Source organism: Urocitellus parryii, chromosome 1 (assembly GCF_045843805.1).
Source record: "Urocitellus parryii isolate mUroPar1 chromosome 1, mUroPar1.hap1, whole genome shotgun sequence".
NCBI classification, from domain to species: Eukaryota; Metazoa; Chordata; class Mammalia; order Rodentia; family Sciuridae; genus Urocitellus; species Urocitellus parryii.
In genome coordinates this window covers 181,783,750-181,803,411 of record NC_135531.1, presented here as the reverse complement: position 1 = coordinate 181,803,411, position 19,662 = coordinate 181,783,750, and the positions used below count along the sequence as shown (strand labels likewise).

Here is a 19,662-nt window from a genome sequence, read left to right as displayed (position 1 = left end):
CCACAAATAAATAAATTAAATAAAGGTCCTTCAACAACTAAAAAATTTAAAAAAAAAAGCCCATCATGAATGTTATGATCCTATAATTCTACCTGTTGGTGTATACCTGAAAGGAATGAAAAGTGGGGTCTTGAGATATAACCCATGTTCATAGCAGCATTACTCACAATAGACAAAAAGTAGAAAAACCAACATAAATGTCCACTGATGGATTTTGCTGATTTACATCAAGGTGGTGTTCTATTTCCTAAAAGTGTTAAGTGGATCCATAGACTTTAGCAGCTTAGGTGTTTTATTCTTTATTCAAAAACACATCTGTCTTTCTTTTTGTGATATTAGCACGAAGTGATCAATGCCTGCATCTATTAATTCATCAGGTTTGAAAAATGACATTCTAATTCTAAAAAATTTACTCTCATGCACACCAAATTACTGGTTAATAAATGATTCCAGCAAGGTTGAAGGATATGTGATCAATATACAAAATCAATTGCATTTCTATACCTTAGCAATAAACAGTTCTAAAATGAAATTAAGTAAATAATCCTACTCACAGTAGCTCCACAAACACTAAAATATGACACTTTTACAGTGAAAACTACAAAACATCATTGAAAGAAATACATAAATAAATAGGACAATCTTGTGTTTGTCTAGTTGGCTTTTTTAGGTAAAAAGGACAAACTGATTCTAAAATTCATATAGAATTGAATATAAGAGATTCAGAGGAGTTATAAAAATCATAAAAAAGAAAGAGAAAAGTTGAAGATTCTTATTTCTTGAATTTAAATTCTGCAACAAAGCTATATGAATTAAGACAGCTGGAAAGGGAGAGAAAAGGGAAATTGCATGGAAATGGAAGGAGACCCTCAGGGGTATACAAAATTACATATAAGAGGAAGTGAGGGGAAAGGGAAAAAAAATACAAGGGGGAGAAATGAATTACAGTAGAGGGGGTAGAGAGAGAAGAGGGGAGGGGAGGGGAGGGGGGATAGTAGAAGATAGGAAAAGTAGCAGAATACAACAGACACTAGTATGGCAATATGTAAATCAATGGATGTGTAACCGATGTGATTCTGCAATCTGTATACGGGGTAAAAATGGGAGTTCATAACCCACTTGAATCAAAGTGTGAAATATGATATATCAAGAACTAGGGCTGGGGATGTGGCTCAAGCGGTAGCGCGCTCGCCTGGCATGCGTGCGGCCCGGGTTCGGTCCTCAGCACCACATACCAACAAAGATGTTGTGTCCGCCGAGAACTAAAAAAAAAATAAATATTAAAAAATTCTCTCTCTCTCTCTCTCCTCTCTCACTCTCTCAAAAAAAAAAAAAAAAAAAAAAGAACTATATAAGGTTTTGAACAACCAACAATAAAAATTAAAAAAAAAAAAAAAAGACAGCTGGACTGGGGCTGTAGCTCAGTGGTAGAATGCTTGCCTAACATGTGTGAGGGACCGAGTTCAATCCTCAGCACCACATAAAAATAAATAAAATATAATGTCCATCTACAACAAAAAATATTTTTTAAAAAAGCATGGTATTAGTTAGTAGTATCTGACTACCGAAAAGGTATTTATTACATTATATTGTCTACTTCTGTGTATGTTAGAAATTTTGTATAACAAATGTAAAAGCAAAACAAAAAACAGGCTTTTAGGTCACATGGGTCCATCTGTTTAGAGTATAATCCTCAGTTGCAGGAATTACAGGGGAGTGCCACCACATCTGACTCCAATGACTCTTAAGTATGCTCCAAGAAACATGAAATTTTATAGTATTAAGATTATGATGATTTTGGTACCAGAGACCGAACACAGGTACTCTACCACTACATCCCCAGCCTTTTTAATTTTTTATTTTGAGATAGGATCTCACTAAATTGCTGAGACTGGCATTGAACTTGAGGTCTTCGGGCCTCTGCCTCCTGAGCTGCTGGGATTACAGGCATGTACCACCACACCAGGCTAAGATTATTTTAGCATTACTAGTGTCAATAAGATTACTTGACCTATGTGCTCTAAATGTGAAGCAGGGGCAAAGCACCCCTGGGTTCAATCCTCAGTACAAAAAAAAAAAAAAAAAAGTCAGTGGAGAAGTGGAGAATGATAAGTAGCTTGATTTATAGAATATTTTTGTTGGAGGAATTTAAGTTCTTATGTGATAAAGAAAGGCATTCCACCACAGCTGTTTCACTGAAAGCAGGCCTACCAGGATTCTCCAGTTCAGTTGTACTATCATTGTGAGCATTCTACTCGACTAAGCAATATAAGACACATTCCTCTGCATCTGTTGTAATACTTAAGAAATAATATGCTAGGCCACTTGCATGTTGGCAAAAACTGTCTCTGTAAAAGGCCAGATGTTAAATATTTTAGAAATTGCAGGCCATAGCTAGGCATGGTGGCACATGCCTGTTAATTCTAGTGACTCAGGAGGATGAATCAGTGAATCAGGAGGATCAAATTTTTGGGGCAAACTCAGTGACTTGTTGAGCCCCTGAAACAAAATAAAAATAGAAATGGCTGAGGATATAGTTCAGTGGTAAAGTGTCCCTGGTACCTTCTGCCAAAAAGTAAATGAATAAATAAAAACAAGATTAGACCATATGGTATCTGTTGCAACTTGTCAACTATGCTCAATGTTGAAGTGGTATAAAACCAGCCAAAGACAATCATTAACAATTGAACATGGCTGGGTTCCATTAAAGATTCAAAAAAAAAAAAAAAAGCGGGGGAAGTCAGATGTGATTCACAGGCAAAAGGTTATTAGCTGCTGATAAGGAATTAAAAAGATAAAAATATGACTCAGAATAAAACTTAAAATATACACTGATAACAAAAACCATCATTGAAGATTCACATGTGCACATGAAATACAGTACTTACAGGTGTTTGGATCATCATGGCTCGTTGATCTCTCATTGTTCTTACAATATCTAGTGGATAAACTGGCTGATTGCATTCAATGAGACACATGGCTGTTTCCATAGTAATAAGAACCCCAGTTCTTCCAATTCCAGCACTAAAAAAGATAAATATGGGCAAGGTCTTACTGATAATATTCTACTAAAATTCTTGTGATTTTAGTGCAGAAAAATCAAAATACTGAATAATAATATTGAAGAATAATTTCATTTTAAGGTTTTATATTAGAGAAGTAGTAAGTTAACTTCTAAACAAGGTATAAGCTTATTGGAGCAACTTCCCTTAAAAAACATAACAAGAGAATTATAATAATCATTAACAAATGTGTAGAAGACAGCACTATTTTATACCTTAGACAAATTAGGGTTTTCTAAAAAAATTAAGTTACCTCTGGATAGTTAAGAACTCTTGGAAGTATGATCTGTAAACAAGAATGTGGTAGCTACTAGAGTCTTAGGATATGGGATGGCCATGTGTTTCATCATTCTTGTCACTTTGCCTCTCAAATATTTGTTCTATGATCTGTTTTAATGATCCGAAAGTTTGCTCTTACAATGTGCTGAAAAGGTGAATTATCTCAAACTATCCTCCAAATAAAGCACTTTAAAACATGGTTATGAAAGGAAGAAAATAATTTCTGTATCCCAATCTCTGGGTCAGTGGAAGTGAAGGTTGGAGTCACAGTGTTTGGCTCTTTGAGGACTGAAGGAGACCTGGGGTGAAAGGAAGGAAAGGTAGCCTGCCACTGTTCACCTAGAAATACTGGGAATGGCATATCCTATAAATCCATTTGGTAGGCTCATTCCAAGAGAATGAGTGGGAGCACTCAATGAGTATCCTAAGAGAGGTCACAGGAAAGACAAGAATACCTCGCTGGGAAGGAGAAAATCTAAACTGCAGACTGCATCCTAATGTATAGGTAATGATCTGAACGTATGCCTCAAAATGTGTGCCTCAAAATTCATGTTGAAATTGTGTGTGTGTGTATGTGTGTGTGTTTTGCTGGGGATTGAACCCAGGGCCTTCTGCATGTGAGGCAAGCACTCTACTAACTGAGCTATATCCCCAGCCCCATGCTGAAACTCAATCACCAATGTGATAGTATTAAGAGGCAGGGCATTTAAGAAGCGATTAACTCATGAAAGTACAACCCTCACAGATGGCATCAGGGGTCTTATAAAACAGCTTGGGGGAGTGAGTTCACATTTCTATATCTTCTATCCCTTCTGCCATAAGGACACAGCATTTGCTCTCTCTGGAGAATGCAGAAATAAGGGACCATCTTGGAAGCAGAGAATAGCCCTCATCTGATACTGAATTTGCAGTATCAGATCCTTCATCTTGGATTTTCCAGCCTCTAGAACTCTAAGAAATAAATTTCTGTATTTTTTGGGGGGTGGCGGGGGTTTTATAGGGATTGAATTCAGGGGTACTTAATCACTGAGCCACATCCCCAGCCCTTTTTATTTAAAGACAGGGTCTCACTAAGTTACTTAGGGACTCATTATGTTGCTGAGATTATAGGCATGTGCCTCCACACACCCAACTAAATTTCTGTTATTTATAACTTACTTAGTCTTAGGTATTTTCTTTTTCTTTAAATATTTTTTTAGTGGTTAATGAACCTTTATTTTACTGATTTATATGTGGTGCTGAGGATTGAACCCAGCGACTCAAATGTGCTAGGCAAGTGTTCTACCACTGAGTCACAACCCCAGCCCTTTAGTATTTTTTTTAGAGCAGCACAAATAAACTAAGACAATCTATAATATTTCTACAATATTGTATATCATCAGATCTAAATTACAATTTCAGCAATGCTAAAATACAAAAGCTTTTAAGAATCCGTGCAATAATTATTATTTTTATCTCTTATCATAAAGTTTCTGCCAAATATTAACATTAGAACATATCCTTTGTTTTCTACATCAGAGCACAGCTATGAGTACTTAGTCACTGTGGCAATCACAACATAAGGGTGCAATAAAATACCTATTCCCTTATAATAAAAATAATATATCAAGTCAGTTATTCATTCATAAAAGACAGGAAATAGAATACCTGCAATGAACAACAATAGGTTCTTCTTTGCCAGCCCTCTTATTTCGTACATGACAAACAAAATCCAGAAAGTCACTTGAATCATCAGGGACTCCATGGTCAGGCCAGGCTATGTACTGGATCTGAGTGAGTTGACGACTCTCATTTTTCTAAGTATAAAAGAAAAATTATTTACCTTGACTTAGGAATTATCTTTAAAATATAAATATTCATGTCATTTTAATTTTAGAAGGAGAGCAAAACCAACTCCTTTTCCTCCCCACAAAGAAGTAATGCATAAACCGACTAATATCCTAAATTGCAACAAATAAGAGAGAAACTATTTTATGGAAACAGGTATATCTATCTTATCCGCTACTTACATGGATGCCTTTTTATAACTCAATATCTGTATTTATAGTTTTAAAATGATGATAATCAAGCAAACTTGCAAAAACAAATTAATATCCAGAGGAATGCTTAAAGATTTAACAACAGACACTAGTATGGCAGTATGTATAAACGTGGATGTGTAACCAATGTGAATCTGCAATCTGTATACATGGTAAAAATGGGAGTTCATAACCCACTTGAATCAAATGTATGAAATATGATATGTCAAGAGCATTGTAATGTTTTGAACAACCAATAAAAAAAGATTTAACTAAAGATCTGTTAATTGAGCAAAAATGGTAAAGTAAAAAATAAATATATTTTTTGGACGGGGCACAAAGCTGAGCTAATCCTGACACAACTCAGATAAAATTAAAAAAAAAATAAATGTAGATTAAAAACTGGAGATCATAAAATCACGAGACATTAATTAATCCCTAGATCAAACCAGTGATTATTCCTTTTGGGGAGCTAATAGAGAGAGTAAGACTCTTAGATACATCTTGGTACAAGTCGTGACTATGTCAGGGTGGAATTTAATATTTCAGAGCCTCACTTCTTCCTTCACTTGAAAAATGAAATAACATCTATACATTTAAGGGATAATCTTAATGTTGAAAAGACTCCATAAAATGATCTGTAAATCACCCCGTTACTTGACATCACATACACAATTAACAGGTAGCTAGTCGTTCAACATTATGAAAACTGGTTATTGCCATTTATATTAAAGGGAGCACAATTGCCAGTGGTGCACACCTGTAATCCCAGCAACTCAGGAGGCTGAGGCAGAAGGATTGTAAATTCAAAGCCAGCCTCAGCAACTTGTGAAGCCCTAAGCAATTCAACAAGACCTTGTTTCAAAATAAAAAGAATAAAAAGACTGGGGATGTGAGTCTGTGGTTAAGAGCCCCTGAGTTCAATCTTCTGATACCAAAAAAAAAAAAAAAGTGTGTGCATGCGGAGAGGTTTCCAGAAAAATACTATGAAAAGTAATGGATGGCATGGTGGTGCATGAGTGTAATCCCAGTGACTTGGAAGGCTGAGACAAGTTCAAAGCCAGCCATAGCAAGCCAACCATTAACAAGACCATAGGCAACTTGGGGTGACCCTGTATCAAAATCAAGAAAAAGGGTTGGAGATGTAGCTTAGTGTTAAGAAAGCAAAAGATATATAAGACTAGGTAGTGTTGTCTGTCTGACCAGTGTCCATCAACGTATGAATGCATTTACATACACATGCAAATTTATTTTCCCAATTATATGTGGTTCAAACTTTAGAAACATGACTTAGCATAGTTTCTAAGGTAGTCAGGGTATATAAAGAAAAGCCACTATTCAATAAACTACTATTCAGGTGCTAATCTACAGGTAGAGTATAATAAAAAGACTGTTTTTTACTTTTTGCAGTATTGGGGATTGAACCCAGGGCCTCAAGCATGCTAGGAAAGTGATCTACCACTGAGATAAGCCCACAGTCATTTTTAAAAAGTATTATTTTGAGACAGAGTTTCATTAAGTTGCCCAGATTGGCCTTGAATTTGCAATCCTCCTGCCTATATCTGGGATTACAGGCATACACTACTGCACCAAGTAAAGAGTCTACACTGAAGACAGATATTATTTTTTAAAATATTTTTTTAGTTGTTGATAGACCTTTATCTTATTCATTTATTTATATACAATGCTGAGGATCAAACCCAGTGTCTCACACATGTGAGAGGCAAGTGCTCTACCACTGAACCACAAACTGAGCCCCAGCCCCAGATATTATTTTATATAAACATACAGACTATCTTTCATTATCAATTAGGGAGAATATATTAGACCATGAGTATATCCCCCCAAGCCCCTTAAATTCATTCTGATCTGAATAAAATTTAACTTTTTATTTTCAGACTTTACCTTCATTCAGTAGCTGAAGGCTTTTCTTTTCTTTTCTTTTGGTACTGGGGATTGAACCCAGGGGCACTTTACCACTGAGCTACATTCCTGCCCCATTCTCCTTTTTAAAAAATTTGAGATTGGGTCTTGCTAGGTTGCTGAGGGCCTCCTAAATTGCTGAGGCTGGTCTCAAACCTGTGATCCTTTTATCTTAGCCTCCTGAGTCACTGGGATTACAGATATGCACCACTGTGCCCAGTAAGACTTTTTTCTTTTGTGGTACTAGGAGTTGAACCTCGGGCCTCAAACATTCGAGGTAAGTGCTCAATCACTGAGCTACATCCCAACCCACCAGATTCCTTTTCTATAAGTAACACAACTGCTGGTTCCTTCCCTTTTGGCAAGAAAGGTTCTTGTTTCTGGTCTCTCTTAATCATAATTTTGGAGAAGGGTTGTAGTTTCCATTTCCAAAGGTTTAACCATTTATGGGAGAGGCATAGGCCTTTATGGCTTATACTGTCTGCTTTTCTCTAGCAGTTACTTCTTTTGGCTCCCTCCAAAACCACAGGTGGCCGGCACCAGAATACCTAGCTGCCGGCAGTGAATATGGGATACTGTCTCTAACAGCCTCATCATGCCCTCTACACACATCTTCTAATTGGAGTACTGAGCCATCATTTACTAATCAATCCCCATTTCTGGCTTTGGTAGCCAATGTGCGTAACCCAGTTAGAACTAAGAAGAACTAGCAGGTAGAAAGCTCTAACCTATAGGAAGGTCTTGCCTATGAATTTTTCTTCCTTAATATTGAGGGGATTGTGTTCGCCTCTATTCTTTTGAAAAAAGAAACAATTTGACAGTTTTCAATTACTTTTTCATATTAACAAATACACAAATATTTTACTATATTACTCCCAGAGAGAATTTTTTAGTAATCAAACAAACTAAGGCAAAGTAGTAAATAGTAATAAATAATATTTACCAGACTGCTTTTATACTGACAACTAATTTTTGGCAGTAGAAATTGAAAATGCATTTATTATAGTATAGGAAAATATACTCTATAAAATTCCAGAGTGTCCCATCAAAACAGGTTAGTGATTTTTGTGATGTTTTTCTGGCTAAAACACATTTCAGCTTTCAAAGTCTTTACTTTAAACACAGTTCTAGCAAATGGACACCCTGCCTTCTTACCTCTTGGTTGAACAATGTCATATTCCTGAAGATATAAGCAGCATTTCCTTCTTCTGAATGGCAGGTAACTTGATAGCATCCATAGGATGAACTTCCTGTGGGTTCTGGCCAATACTGATGACATTTAACCTGGTATCAACAGAATTATATAAACAAAGAAATTATACACACACACACACACACACACACACACACAAAATAAACAAAGAAAATCACACCCACACATACATATATATATATCAACTTGAGTTCTTTTTTTTTTTTTTCTGTGGTTCTGGAGATTGAATACAGGGCCTTGTGCATGATAGGCAAGCAATCTACCACAAAGCCACATCCTCAACCCAGTTTCTCCAAATTTTTAGAATATTTTAATTTTTAAGAACTTTCAGGGGGCCAGGTCTGTAGCTCAGTGGCAGAGCACTTGCCTAGCACACATGAGGTACTGGGTTCGATCCTCAGCACCACATAAAAATAAATAAAGGAATTGTGTCCAGCTACAACTAAAAAATATATTTAAAAAAAGAACTTTCAGCCTGGTGTGTTGGCACACGCCTGTAATCCCAGTGGCTTGGGAGGCTGAGGCAAGAGGATCATGAATTCAAAGCCAGCCTCAGCATCTTAGCAAGGACCTAAGCAACTCAGGGTGACCTTGACTCTAAATAAAATATAAAAAGGGCTAGGGGGCTCGGGAATGTGGCTCCAGTGGTAGTGTGCTCGCCTGGTATGCGTGCGGCCCGGGTTCGATCCTCAGCACCACATACAAAGATGTTGTGTCCGCCAAAAAACTAAAAAAAAAAAATAAATATTAAAAAAAATTCTATCTCTCTCTTTAAAAATAAAAAAAATAAAATAAAAAGGGCTGGGGATGTAGCTCAGTGGTTAAGTGCCCCTGGATTCAATCCCCCATACCAAAAAAAAAAAAAAAAAAAAACAACCCAAAAAACTTTCTGACTTAAGAAAAGGGTGCAAGAATAATTTAATGAACTCTCATAATAATTTAACTAACTCTTTTTCAAGATCCACCAACTATTAGCAGGGCATGGTGGCATATGCCTGTAATCCCAGTGGTTCAGGAGGCTGAGGCAGGAGGATCATGAGTTCAAAGCCAGCCTCAGCAAAAGTGAGGCACTAAGCAACACAATGAGACCTGTCTCTAAATAAAATACAAAATAGGGGTAGGAATGTGGTTCAGTCAAGAGCCCCTCAATTTAATCCCTGGTACCAAAAAACAAAAACAAAAAACTATCAACTATTAACATTATGTCATTTTCACCCTTTGTAACAATAATTAATCTATTTGGCCATATTTTGAGACTCCAAATAATCTGATTAATTTTTAAAGATTTTCATTTTTTGGTGCTGGGGATTAAATCCAGAGCCTTTGAGCTATATACTTCCAGACCCTGTGTTAAGATTTTAAAATTAGCTTTAATGACCATATAGCTTACCCATTAAAAGTATACTTTATTTTTTGAGAGGTTACTGGGGATTGAACTGAGGGACACTTTACCACTGAGCTACATCCTCAGCTCTTTTTATTTTGAGACAGGATCTTGGTAAATAGCTGAGCCTGGACTCTAACTGGGATCTTCTTTGCTTAGGCTCTAGAATTGCTGAGCTTATAGGCATATGCTACCATGGCTGGTTTCAGTATATCCACACGTGTGTAACCATGAACACATTCACTTTTAGAACATCTTCATGACACCCAAAACTATCCTTATACTTGTTGGTAGTCACTGTGCATCCTACCTGATCCTATTTTCCTTTCCCCAACCTGAATTTAGACAATGAATAATCTACTTTCTGTCCCTATTCTATTCCATATAAAAATAATCATATAATATGTGGCCAAAAAGGAAAAAAAAAGAAGAAAAAAAGAAGAGGAAAACTCTTCTTTCATTTGGCAAAATGTTTTCTAGGTTCATCCATGTTGTAGCAAGTATATATAAGTACTTCATTTTTTTATTGCCAAGTATCCAACAATACGAATATATTACTGTTTCTTGGCACATGTGAGTCTTTCTATGTTTTGGCTATTTTGAGTAATACTGTTACAAATGCTCGTGAACAAAATTTTTGCATGTTCATGTTTTCAATTCTTTTGGTACATCTAGGAATGAAGTTGATGAGTTGTAGTAAAGCCACGTTTAACTTTCTGAGGAAGTACCAGACTTTTCGAAGGTGACTGTACCATTTTACAAATCCACAGGCAGTATATGAAAACTCTGTTTTCTCTATATCATTAGCAACACTTATTGTTACCTGTCTTTTTAATTTCACTCTTGTACTAATTATGAAGTGGGGTCTCATTATTATTGATTTGCACTTCCCTGATGACTAATGTGGTCAAGGTTTTTTTTTTTTTTTTTTTTTTTTGTGGTGCTGGGGATTTAATTCAGGGCCTGTGCATGTGCATGTGAGGCAAACACTCCACCAATTGTGCTATATCCCCAGCTCTGTGATCAAGTATTTTTTTATGTGCTTACTAGCCACTGGAATATTTTCTTTGGGTAACTGTCTATTCAGATGCTTTGCCCATTTAAAAAACTAGATTGTCATTTTATTGTAAAGTTATAAGAGTTCTTTATATATTTATATACAAGCTCCTTACATAAACATTAATCCTTTTAAATAATAACAATGGTAATAATAATAGCTAACACTTATGTCACAGTAGTATGTGTCAATCGTAATTTTAAGCACATAATCGTAATGATTGAAATCATGAAATCATAAAAAGATTAAAGGTTACAAAAGATTAACTCAATGAAAATATTTTTATTATTCAGTGTAATTTGAAACAAGCCCACGCAATGTGCAAGATTAAACTATAACTTACTCTGCCACGTTCAACTTGTGTGGTCAACATTACAACCATGGAGGAGCCTTGTTCCCAAGTCATTTGCCAAAAATCTGCACAAGTGTGTGGTAATGGCCCTTGACAAGCAATGTACTGATTGATAATGCTTGAAGAAGGAATTTCCATCTAAAAAGAAAAGAACATTAAAATAAAACTTTGGTATTACAACTTTTTATTATGATTGGCAATATAAAAATGATCCACTAATTAATTGTGAGACTGAGCATAATTAATTTCAATAAATTGCAATCAGTACAACAATCTTTTTTTTTTTTTAATTTTATTTTCGGTATTGAGGATTTAACCCAGGGGATTTTACTGATGAACTACATCCACATGCTCCCCCACCCCCTTTAAAATATTTTTTTAGTTATAGATGGACACAATACCTTTATTTTATTTGTTTATTTTTATGTGGCACCAGGGATTGAACCCAGTGCCTCACGCATGCTGGGCAAGCGCTCTACCACTGAACCACAACTCCATCCCCCTGCATACCTTTTTAAAATTTTTTATTTTAAGACAGGGTCTCCCTAAGTTGCAGAGGGCCTTGCTAAATTGCTGAGGCTGGCCTCGAACTTGCAATCCTCCTGTCTCCCAAGTCCCTGGGATTTTAGTTGTGTGCCACTGTGCCCAGCAGTAAAACAATCTTTATCAGTATCGTGGAAGAAATTTCTTAGCAATATCCAATAGTTATACATATTTACCTTTTAATTAATGGAAAGCAGGATTTAAATACACTAGCATGGTTGTAAAAGTAGCTTGAGAGAGAACCTTGTTTCAAATGCAGAGAGTTAGTGAATAATTAAAAAAGATTTACCTGTAAACAACATATTTGTAATCTTGTGAGGAAGCAAAGCCCTGCCATTTGTTATAGCTTGGATTTTACATATATAACAATTTAAAGGGTATTAAAAGGTATTTAAAATTTTTCAGAATGAGTCAAATATTTGAGAAAAGAATCATACTACATTTGAGGTTGGAAAAAAAATAAAGGTGATATATGTGCATACCAAATTGAAATTCAAAGCATACCAAAGGGTGAATAGAAAAAGAAGTCTGCCTTCCATCCCAGCCTTTAGGATGCAACATCCTAATAGGGCAATCCAGGAGGGTAATCTTTTTTCTCATTTCTTTTTTTTAGTTGTCAATGGGCCTGTATTTATTTATTTATATGTTGAGATTTCAACCCAGTGCCTCACACATGCTAGGCAAGTGCTCTACTACTGAGTTACACCCCCAGCCCTTTTTTTCTTATTTGTGATCTACGCTTTCAGATATATTCTGCATACAACACACCAATGTTAAAACTATCTTCCTTTTTGTTCTGTAAAGCTATTTAAAAATGGCAGTATAATATTATTCTACATCTATATGATATCATCAAACTTTTTGATTTTTCAGTCTCATAGGTAAAAAAACAATAAAATAAAACAAACAAACAAACCCAGGAATTCCTTGCAGTTTCTTTTTTCTTCTTTTCTTTGGCACTAGAGATTGAACCCAGTAGCACTTAATCACTGATCCACAACCCTAGTCTTTTTATTTTTTATTTTGAGACAGTTTTCACTAAGTTGCTTAGGGCCTTGCTTGGTTGCTGAGGCTGGGCTTAAATTTGTGATCTACCTGCTTTACTCTTGGGTTGCTGGGATTACAGGTGTGCATCACCACACCCAGCTTCCCTGCAGTTTCCATTTGTACTTTTACTTTTTAAAAAATTAAGCTGAATATACTTTTTTGTTTAACTCAGTTCTAAGTGTTACAATGGTATTGTGGTTTTGCTAAAATAAAATAAAACAATCCTTATCAGAAGTACACATTAAAGCAGCCAATCCTGAGTCACAGATTCTGTATTTGTAAATTTGACTTCTTGCTGAAATTTATATGTAACTTTCGAAAAGTTGAGGTGCTTTCTTGGTCACCTGTAAGCATGTTCAGAGTTGTGAAACATCTGAGTCACAAGATAGGCATATTTCCAACTGATATCAAACAAAACAACTCGGTGCCTTCCTCTTTCTGCCGTCGTATCTGTAAACAAGTAATCATTCTGCATGCTATACACTGCCATATTTTTCATTAGGTGCTTTTTGTTGGTGATTTCTCTGTTTATAAATGCACAACACTACTATGTAGTGTTCCTAGGAATGCTTTGCACTTTTTTTGCATGTTTTTTTTATGCCCAATGGAGAATATTTAGATTAGTATTCTTCAGGCATGAGTTACAGCAGTACTATGGGCTATAGGTTCAGTGTCAATGAATTAATTATATATTTAATAAAATACCTTAAATGGCAACAAAGTTATGATGAAAATGTTGTGATTTGGCTTATATTTGAATCCTAATTCAATAATTGCTCTAGAAGCAATGACTCAGTATTCACTAATTCAATATTTACAAAAACTTCAACTACTTCAAATACTCAGAATTGACAAAGTGGGCTTAAAAATTTTAGAGGGTACTGCTCAGATGAAATCAGACTAGCCATCTTTTGAAAGTTCCTGAAGCTGATAACATAGAGGACTCTTCATACCATTCTACTTTTGTATTTGAAAATTGCTGTGAAATTTAAAACATCATCTGCATTTCCTTTTCTTTGAATTTTCTATGTTCTACGTTTACTTTAATAATCATTTTTCTAAGGCTGGATTTGAACTTGGGATCCTCCTGCCTCAACCTTCTGAGTCACTGGGATTACAGGTGTATACAACCATGCCAGGCCCATTTTCTCTCTCTTTTTTCCATCTTTAAGTGCACATCTTTATTTATTAGTGCACTATACTTATACATAATAGTGGGATTCATTGTGCTATATAACATAATTTGATTAATCTCATCCAAGTATTATGTATGTATATATGTATTTATTTATTTTTGGTACTGGGGATTGAATCCTGTGGTGCCTTACCATTAACTACATCTCTAGTCCTTCTTTATTTTTTAGGTTACTGAGAATTTAATCCAGGGGTGCTTTACCACAGAGCTATATATTCTTGGCCCTTTTTTATTTTGAGACAGGGTCTTGCTAAATTGTCTAGGCTAGCCTCAAGAATGTGTTCCTCTTGCCTTTAGCCTTCTGAGTTGTTGTGATGATAGGCATGTGCCACCATGGCTCACTTCAAGTCTTTATTCTTCTTAATCGTTTATAGAGCTCTTCTATATTTAAGAAATAAGCCTTTTCTAGCATTTTAAAAATTCAGGGCATAACTAGATTTTAGTACTTTTTAAGCATACCAAACATTACAAATTTTACACTGCCAAATTCATCAATATTTTTTTTATAGATTAGACATGTATCTAAGCTTATAAAACCTCCCCCTTTCTGAAATATTAAAGAATTCTCTCATTATTTCTCTCAAGGACTTTCATGGTTCTGTTTTTAACACTTACATTTTGATGTATTTCAAAAGATGTCAGCATCAAGAGATGAATAGGTATTCATAGAATGATATGACATACAGATTTAGCTCAAACAATCTGAATGTGGGGATATAGGTGAAACAAGATTGGCCCTGAACTGACAACTGCTGAAGCTGAGAGATGTGTATATGAAGGTTCATTTTACTTTTATCTTTTTTTAATGGTGTGGGAAATTAAATCCAGGGCCTCGCACATTAGGCAAGTGCTCTACCATTGAGCTACACATCCTCAGTCCTTCATTTTATGTTTTGCTCTAACTTTATACCTTTGAAAATTTCTATATTACAAAGTTAAGAAAAAATAGGAGTGATCCTTTTTTTCTCTTCAACTGGGGGCAAAGAATCTTTCTTACAATTGTAAATTCTAGACAGTTCACCAAATTTCAGATAGACTGTTGTATTCCCAATGATTTAAAAGGCTACATTTAGCATAAAAAGTTTTAACATTTAGGTTATCTATCTCTGAACTGAAGTAGTGTATTTCAATGTTCAATGTATATACTAATATACCAACATCAAACTATTCAACATTTCTTTTATAATATTGTTTTAATATTTGCAAGTTTAAATATTCCATCTAAGTTAGATTCCTTATCCCAAAGCTTAGAGTGGTCCCTATTATTTCAAATACAAAGACATAATTTTTAAAAAAACAACTTACATTTATATAGTTTGCATTGATGTAGTCTTCATTACCTTTTAAAATGACCCGTGTAGCATCATCTGTAAAAATTCAAAAGAAATAATGTTTTTGTTCTGTTGTTTGCTTTGGTGCTGGAATTGAACCCAGGGCCTTGCACATGCTCTACCACTGAGCTAAACCCCCAGTCTAGAAACAATGTTCTAATAAAGTTATGTTAAAAAGATCAAATTTAGGAAAGATTATAGATACTCACAAGGCGAAATGTCTCTGTATCTATTTTTGGAAATATTCTGAGGTAATTTGGCACAAGACATTGTCATTCCAGGTTTTTTACGATACAGTTGCTATAAAAAAAGAAAAAAAATCTTCAGTCCAACAACTTGTTTTATTTTTTAGAATTGTTTCTGTACTTTAAGGAAATAGATTTTTTTCCTTTGAATACTTCATCTACATAATGATGTACCTGGGCCTATTAGAGTATTGAACCAGAATTTGAAAGCTGAATTATGTAGTTCTGAGAAGAATTAAATATATGATATTTTTAAAAAACAGATAAAAACAATTTTGTATACAGCAATAGTACCTAAAATTTTAAGTACCACATCTGCAGAGGACACTTGACTTTCATTTAATTTGGAGGTGTTTGCAGCACATGAACCAAGACTTAAAAAACCGACATGTGTCTTTAATGTTTTATCATTACAAACACATGACTCATACTTCAGAGCAATAAATACTCATAATGGCCATTTTAAAAAACATTAAAAACCTCCTGCTTTTCCTAAATTAAGCAAATTAAGTTCACATACTCTTAGCAAAGCATTTAAAAACCCTCTGTATGCTTACTAATCAAAATACAGATTATAAGTACTGAAGAAGCATTCATGTTCTTCTGATTCAGCAATCTATTTAAGAGTTTTAAGGACTGCACTGATCAAAGTTAGAAAAAGATTAAATATAACAAGGTATAAACTTCAAAGCAGGTTATTTTTCCTTTAATTCATAATTTTAAAGTCTGTAATAGCTTATCTTCATCTTCTACTTTTCATAAAAACAGATGCTTAATTATTGAAAAAAAATGTAGTCTGATGATATAGATATAAAATTCCTTTATGCCTCTTTTTAAAAACAAACCTGTACTTATATAATCATAACTTAATTATTATGGGAACAATTTTTTAAAAAATTGTGTTTTGGAACTTCTTATTATCAGACATTTCTAAGGATACCATTTTATTTCTAAATTATAATGGAAAGTAGATTAGGCAGTTAGAAACCATGAGACTAATTAGAAAATATGGGCAAACACTTTTTCTGTACAATGATATCACTCACATCAAATTGTGTCAGGACCGTTCCAGTAATAAGCCCCTCAGCTAGCTGGACCATTGACTCCCGCAGGGAATGGTCATCTTGATGGACACTATCTAGTGGGGCTTTCTCAGGAATGTACTGGAAGTCTGGTTCATTTTCTAGTTTTTCTTCCACTACATCATACACAGCTAAAACAAAACAAAAAATGCACATAGAAATCTTAATGTAAATCATTATAAGAATTAGATATGCTCTTCAGTTTTTTGTCAGAAAATAATTCACTTTGACTAATTATATTAATCTGATGTAGGGTGTGGGAACTGAGTGGCTGTGAAATTGAAGGGCTTTTCTGCACCTGTGGGGGAAACAAAGGATTTTGTCCAGAAGCCTAAAAATGTCTGTAACTTGAAGAAACATCAAGGAAAAAAAATGATGCTGCTAAGATGTAGCTATGAATAGACCTATTCTTAAATTGTGGGGACTGAGGACAAGAATACAAATAGAAGTTCATATGACAAATGTCTAAATGTAAGTTACAAATATATTGGACAAAGTGATAAGCAATATATGCTCTATCTTTTTTCCTTGACACAGCAACAAAATAATCTGAGATGCCAGATTTAAAAAGAGAATTCTAAATCAGAATCCATGGTCATGATAGTATGAGCAGATTCAGTACCTAGACCCTAAGCCTATAGAATACACTATTTCTTTTCACCTTCTTAGCCCCATTCCATAACATGGGGACCTATAAACACACATGTAAACATCCTGGCCCACATGTGTGCTTTGTCTTCACTACTTGTCTAACTACTTACTGATCTTAATTACCTTGCTGCCCTGAGAACACATATCACAAGATCCACAGTTGGGAGAAATGAGACTGTGGAAAATGCTTACAAAGGCCTAAGAAGTGGCTTCAGGGTTATTTGGACAAATAATTGAGGGGTAAAAAGAGTGTTTAAGAAAGGAGAGATAAGTTAGAGGTGATGGCTTGACATATCTTCTCGGCCTTGCAAAATCCTGACCCTGTTGGAAGGAACATGGCTAAAGAAAAGACAGAGAAAAGCTTTCTAAAATATGGAGTCAAGGCTGAGACCTCTGCTACTCTTGTCTGGAGACCTGGTTCCTTCTCAGATATGTATGCATTTTTTGATAAAAATAAATTTCTGAAATGAAGAACACAAAGACAAAACAAAACAACAACAACAAAAAAAGAGACTAGTTTACCTAAGAAGAAATAAGACTTAGAGGGAAAAAGATCAGAAAATAAAAAGCACATTCTTGGTAAGCATACTTAATTTTGATTATAAGTTGTTTTAAGTTCAAATGGACATGATGGACCCACAGTGAAAATGAATAGAGGTCCTGGCCCAGATTTTGACTACAAAACAATGTTAGAAAGATTTAACATTTTGGGCTAGGGTTGTGGCTCAGTGTCAGAGTGCTTTCTTTGCACATATGAGGTACTGAGTTCGATCCTCAGCGCCACATAAAAATAAACAAAATAAAGATATTGCATCCATCTATAACTAAAAAATATTTTTTAAAAATCTAACATTTTGCAAGAAAGGTGGATTTCTCTCATAAATTAAAGTGTAAATCAGGCAATTTGAAATTTCAAGAAGGCCATGTCTTTGCCATCATATGGGCTTTTGCTCATATTTTGGCTCTGCACTAGTCATGAATCCATGAACAGAAAACTGAATGTCTTGTACCAAAGTGTATTCAATTTTAAAATGAGGATTATTTTCAACTATCACACTGGATGGCCATGAGGATTAAATGAGAGCATACAAAAGAGCCTATGTACATAGAAAGTTTAAAAATCACATTATTTTTAAGTTCTTTAGGAGATATTATCAAGAAAAAACAGAGTAAGTAAAATTCAAAGAACAGTATTCTTGGTATAAAACTTAGGAAGCTTTAAGTGACAGAAAATGCCTAGAAATGAATAAGTCACCTCAGTACCAGGTCTAAATAAACAAGTTTTTTGAAAAACCAAGATAGAATGATCTGTGTAAGTCCTTATAACTGACTATGAATAGAGAAGTCAAAGTAGAGAAGATAAAATTAAAGTGCCTTCTTTAAAAAACTTAATATTTTTTAATTTTTTAAGTTGTAGTTAGACACAATATCTTTATTTATTTATTTTTATATGGTGCTGAGAATTGAACCCAGTGCCTCACACATGCTAGGTAATGTTCCACCACTGAGTCACAACCCCAGTCCCTAAGGTGCCTGGTTTTATCCGAGAGATTGAGAGGTTTTTTAAAAAAATTTTAATTCATTTTTTAGTTTTCGGTGGACACAACATCTTTATTTTTATGTGGTGTTGAGGATTGAACCCAGTGACCCGCGCATGCCAGGTGAGCGCGCTACTGCTTGAGCCACATCCCCAGCTCTGTTTTATTTTTTAATAAAAAAAAAAAAAACTTGGCAAAATTTTGTAGGGTTGGGTGTGCTGGACAATAGGTTCAGAACAAAACTAGAAGAATATGTTCAATGCTATTACATAGGAATTTTTTCTTGAAACTTAAAAACAATGCCCTATGAACAATGGCTCCAGGCTCTGTGACTGTTAAATTGGTGACCATGGAGGGTATTTTTGGTAAAATTAGCTCTTGCCAAAAAAATTGAAGGAAGAGAGATTAAAACTTATTCTGCATGATAGAATTAAATGATAGAATTAATAATGAAGGGATTAAAGGAAGATAAACTTTAATTCAATTTACAATTCAAACTATGTAAAGGCGGAATATACTGCTTCAGCAACCACTAAGTACTCTACATTGATAGGATGTTTTTGAGGCTGCTGTAGAAGAGACCTGTGCAATTGGCAAAGGGGCTAGAACTTATGAGGTCTGACATTTCTTCAAACCTAGGAATCTGTGGTTATGAATTAACAAGTCCAGATAAGTAGATGATATGATTAGGCAAGTGCACATTATCTACTGAAAAGTTAGACAAGATTTAAAAACACAAATT

At 34.8% G+C, this 19,662-nt stretch overlaps 1 protein-coding gene across 3 annotated transcripts in view; it reads right to left on the bottom strand.

Annotated features, from left to right (window-relative positions):
* Positions 1-19,662, bottom strand: part of Ptpn4 (protein tyrosine phosphatase non-receptor type 4) — a 189,066-nt gene that overhangs the window by 10,131 nt on the left and 159,273 nt on the right. For all 3 annotated transcript variants that reach the window (XM_077802315.1, XM_077802314.1, XM_077802316.1), the window contains 7 exons: positions 16,696-16,862; positions 15,614-15,704; positions 15,379-15,440; positions 11,280-11,426; positions 8,438-8,566; positions 4,989-5,137; positions 2,889-3,024 (listed from right to left, as the gene is read on the bottom strand). In XM_077802315.1, coding sequence (XP_077658441.1) covers positions 2,889-3,024; positions 4,989-5,137; positions 8,438-8,566; positions 11,280-11,426; positions 15,379-15,440; positions 15,614-15,704; positions 16,696-16,862 — 881 coding nt within the window. The remainder of the gene's footprint in view (positions 1-2,888; positions 3,025-4,988; positions 5,138-8,437; positions 8,567-11,279; positions 11,427-15,378; positions 15,441-15,613; positions 15,705-16,695; positions 16,863-19,662) is intronic.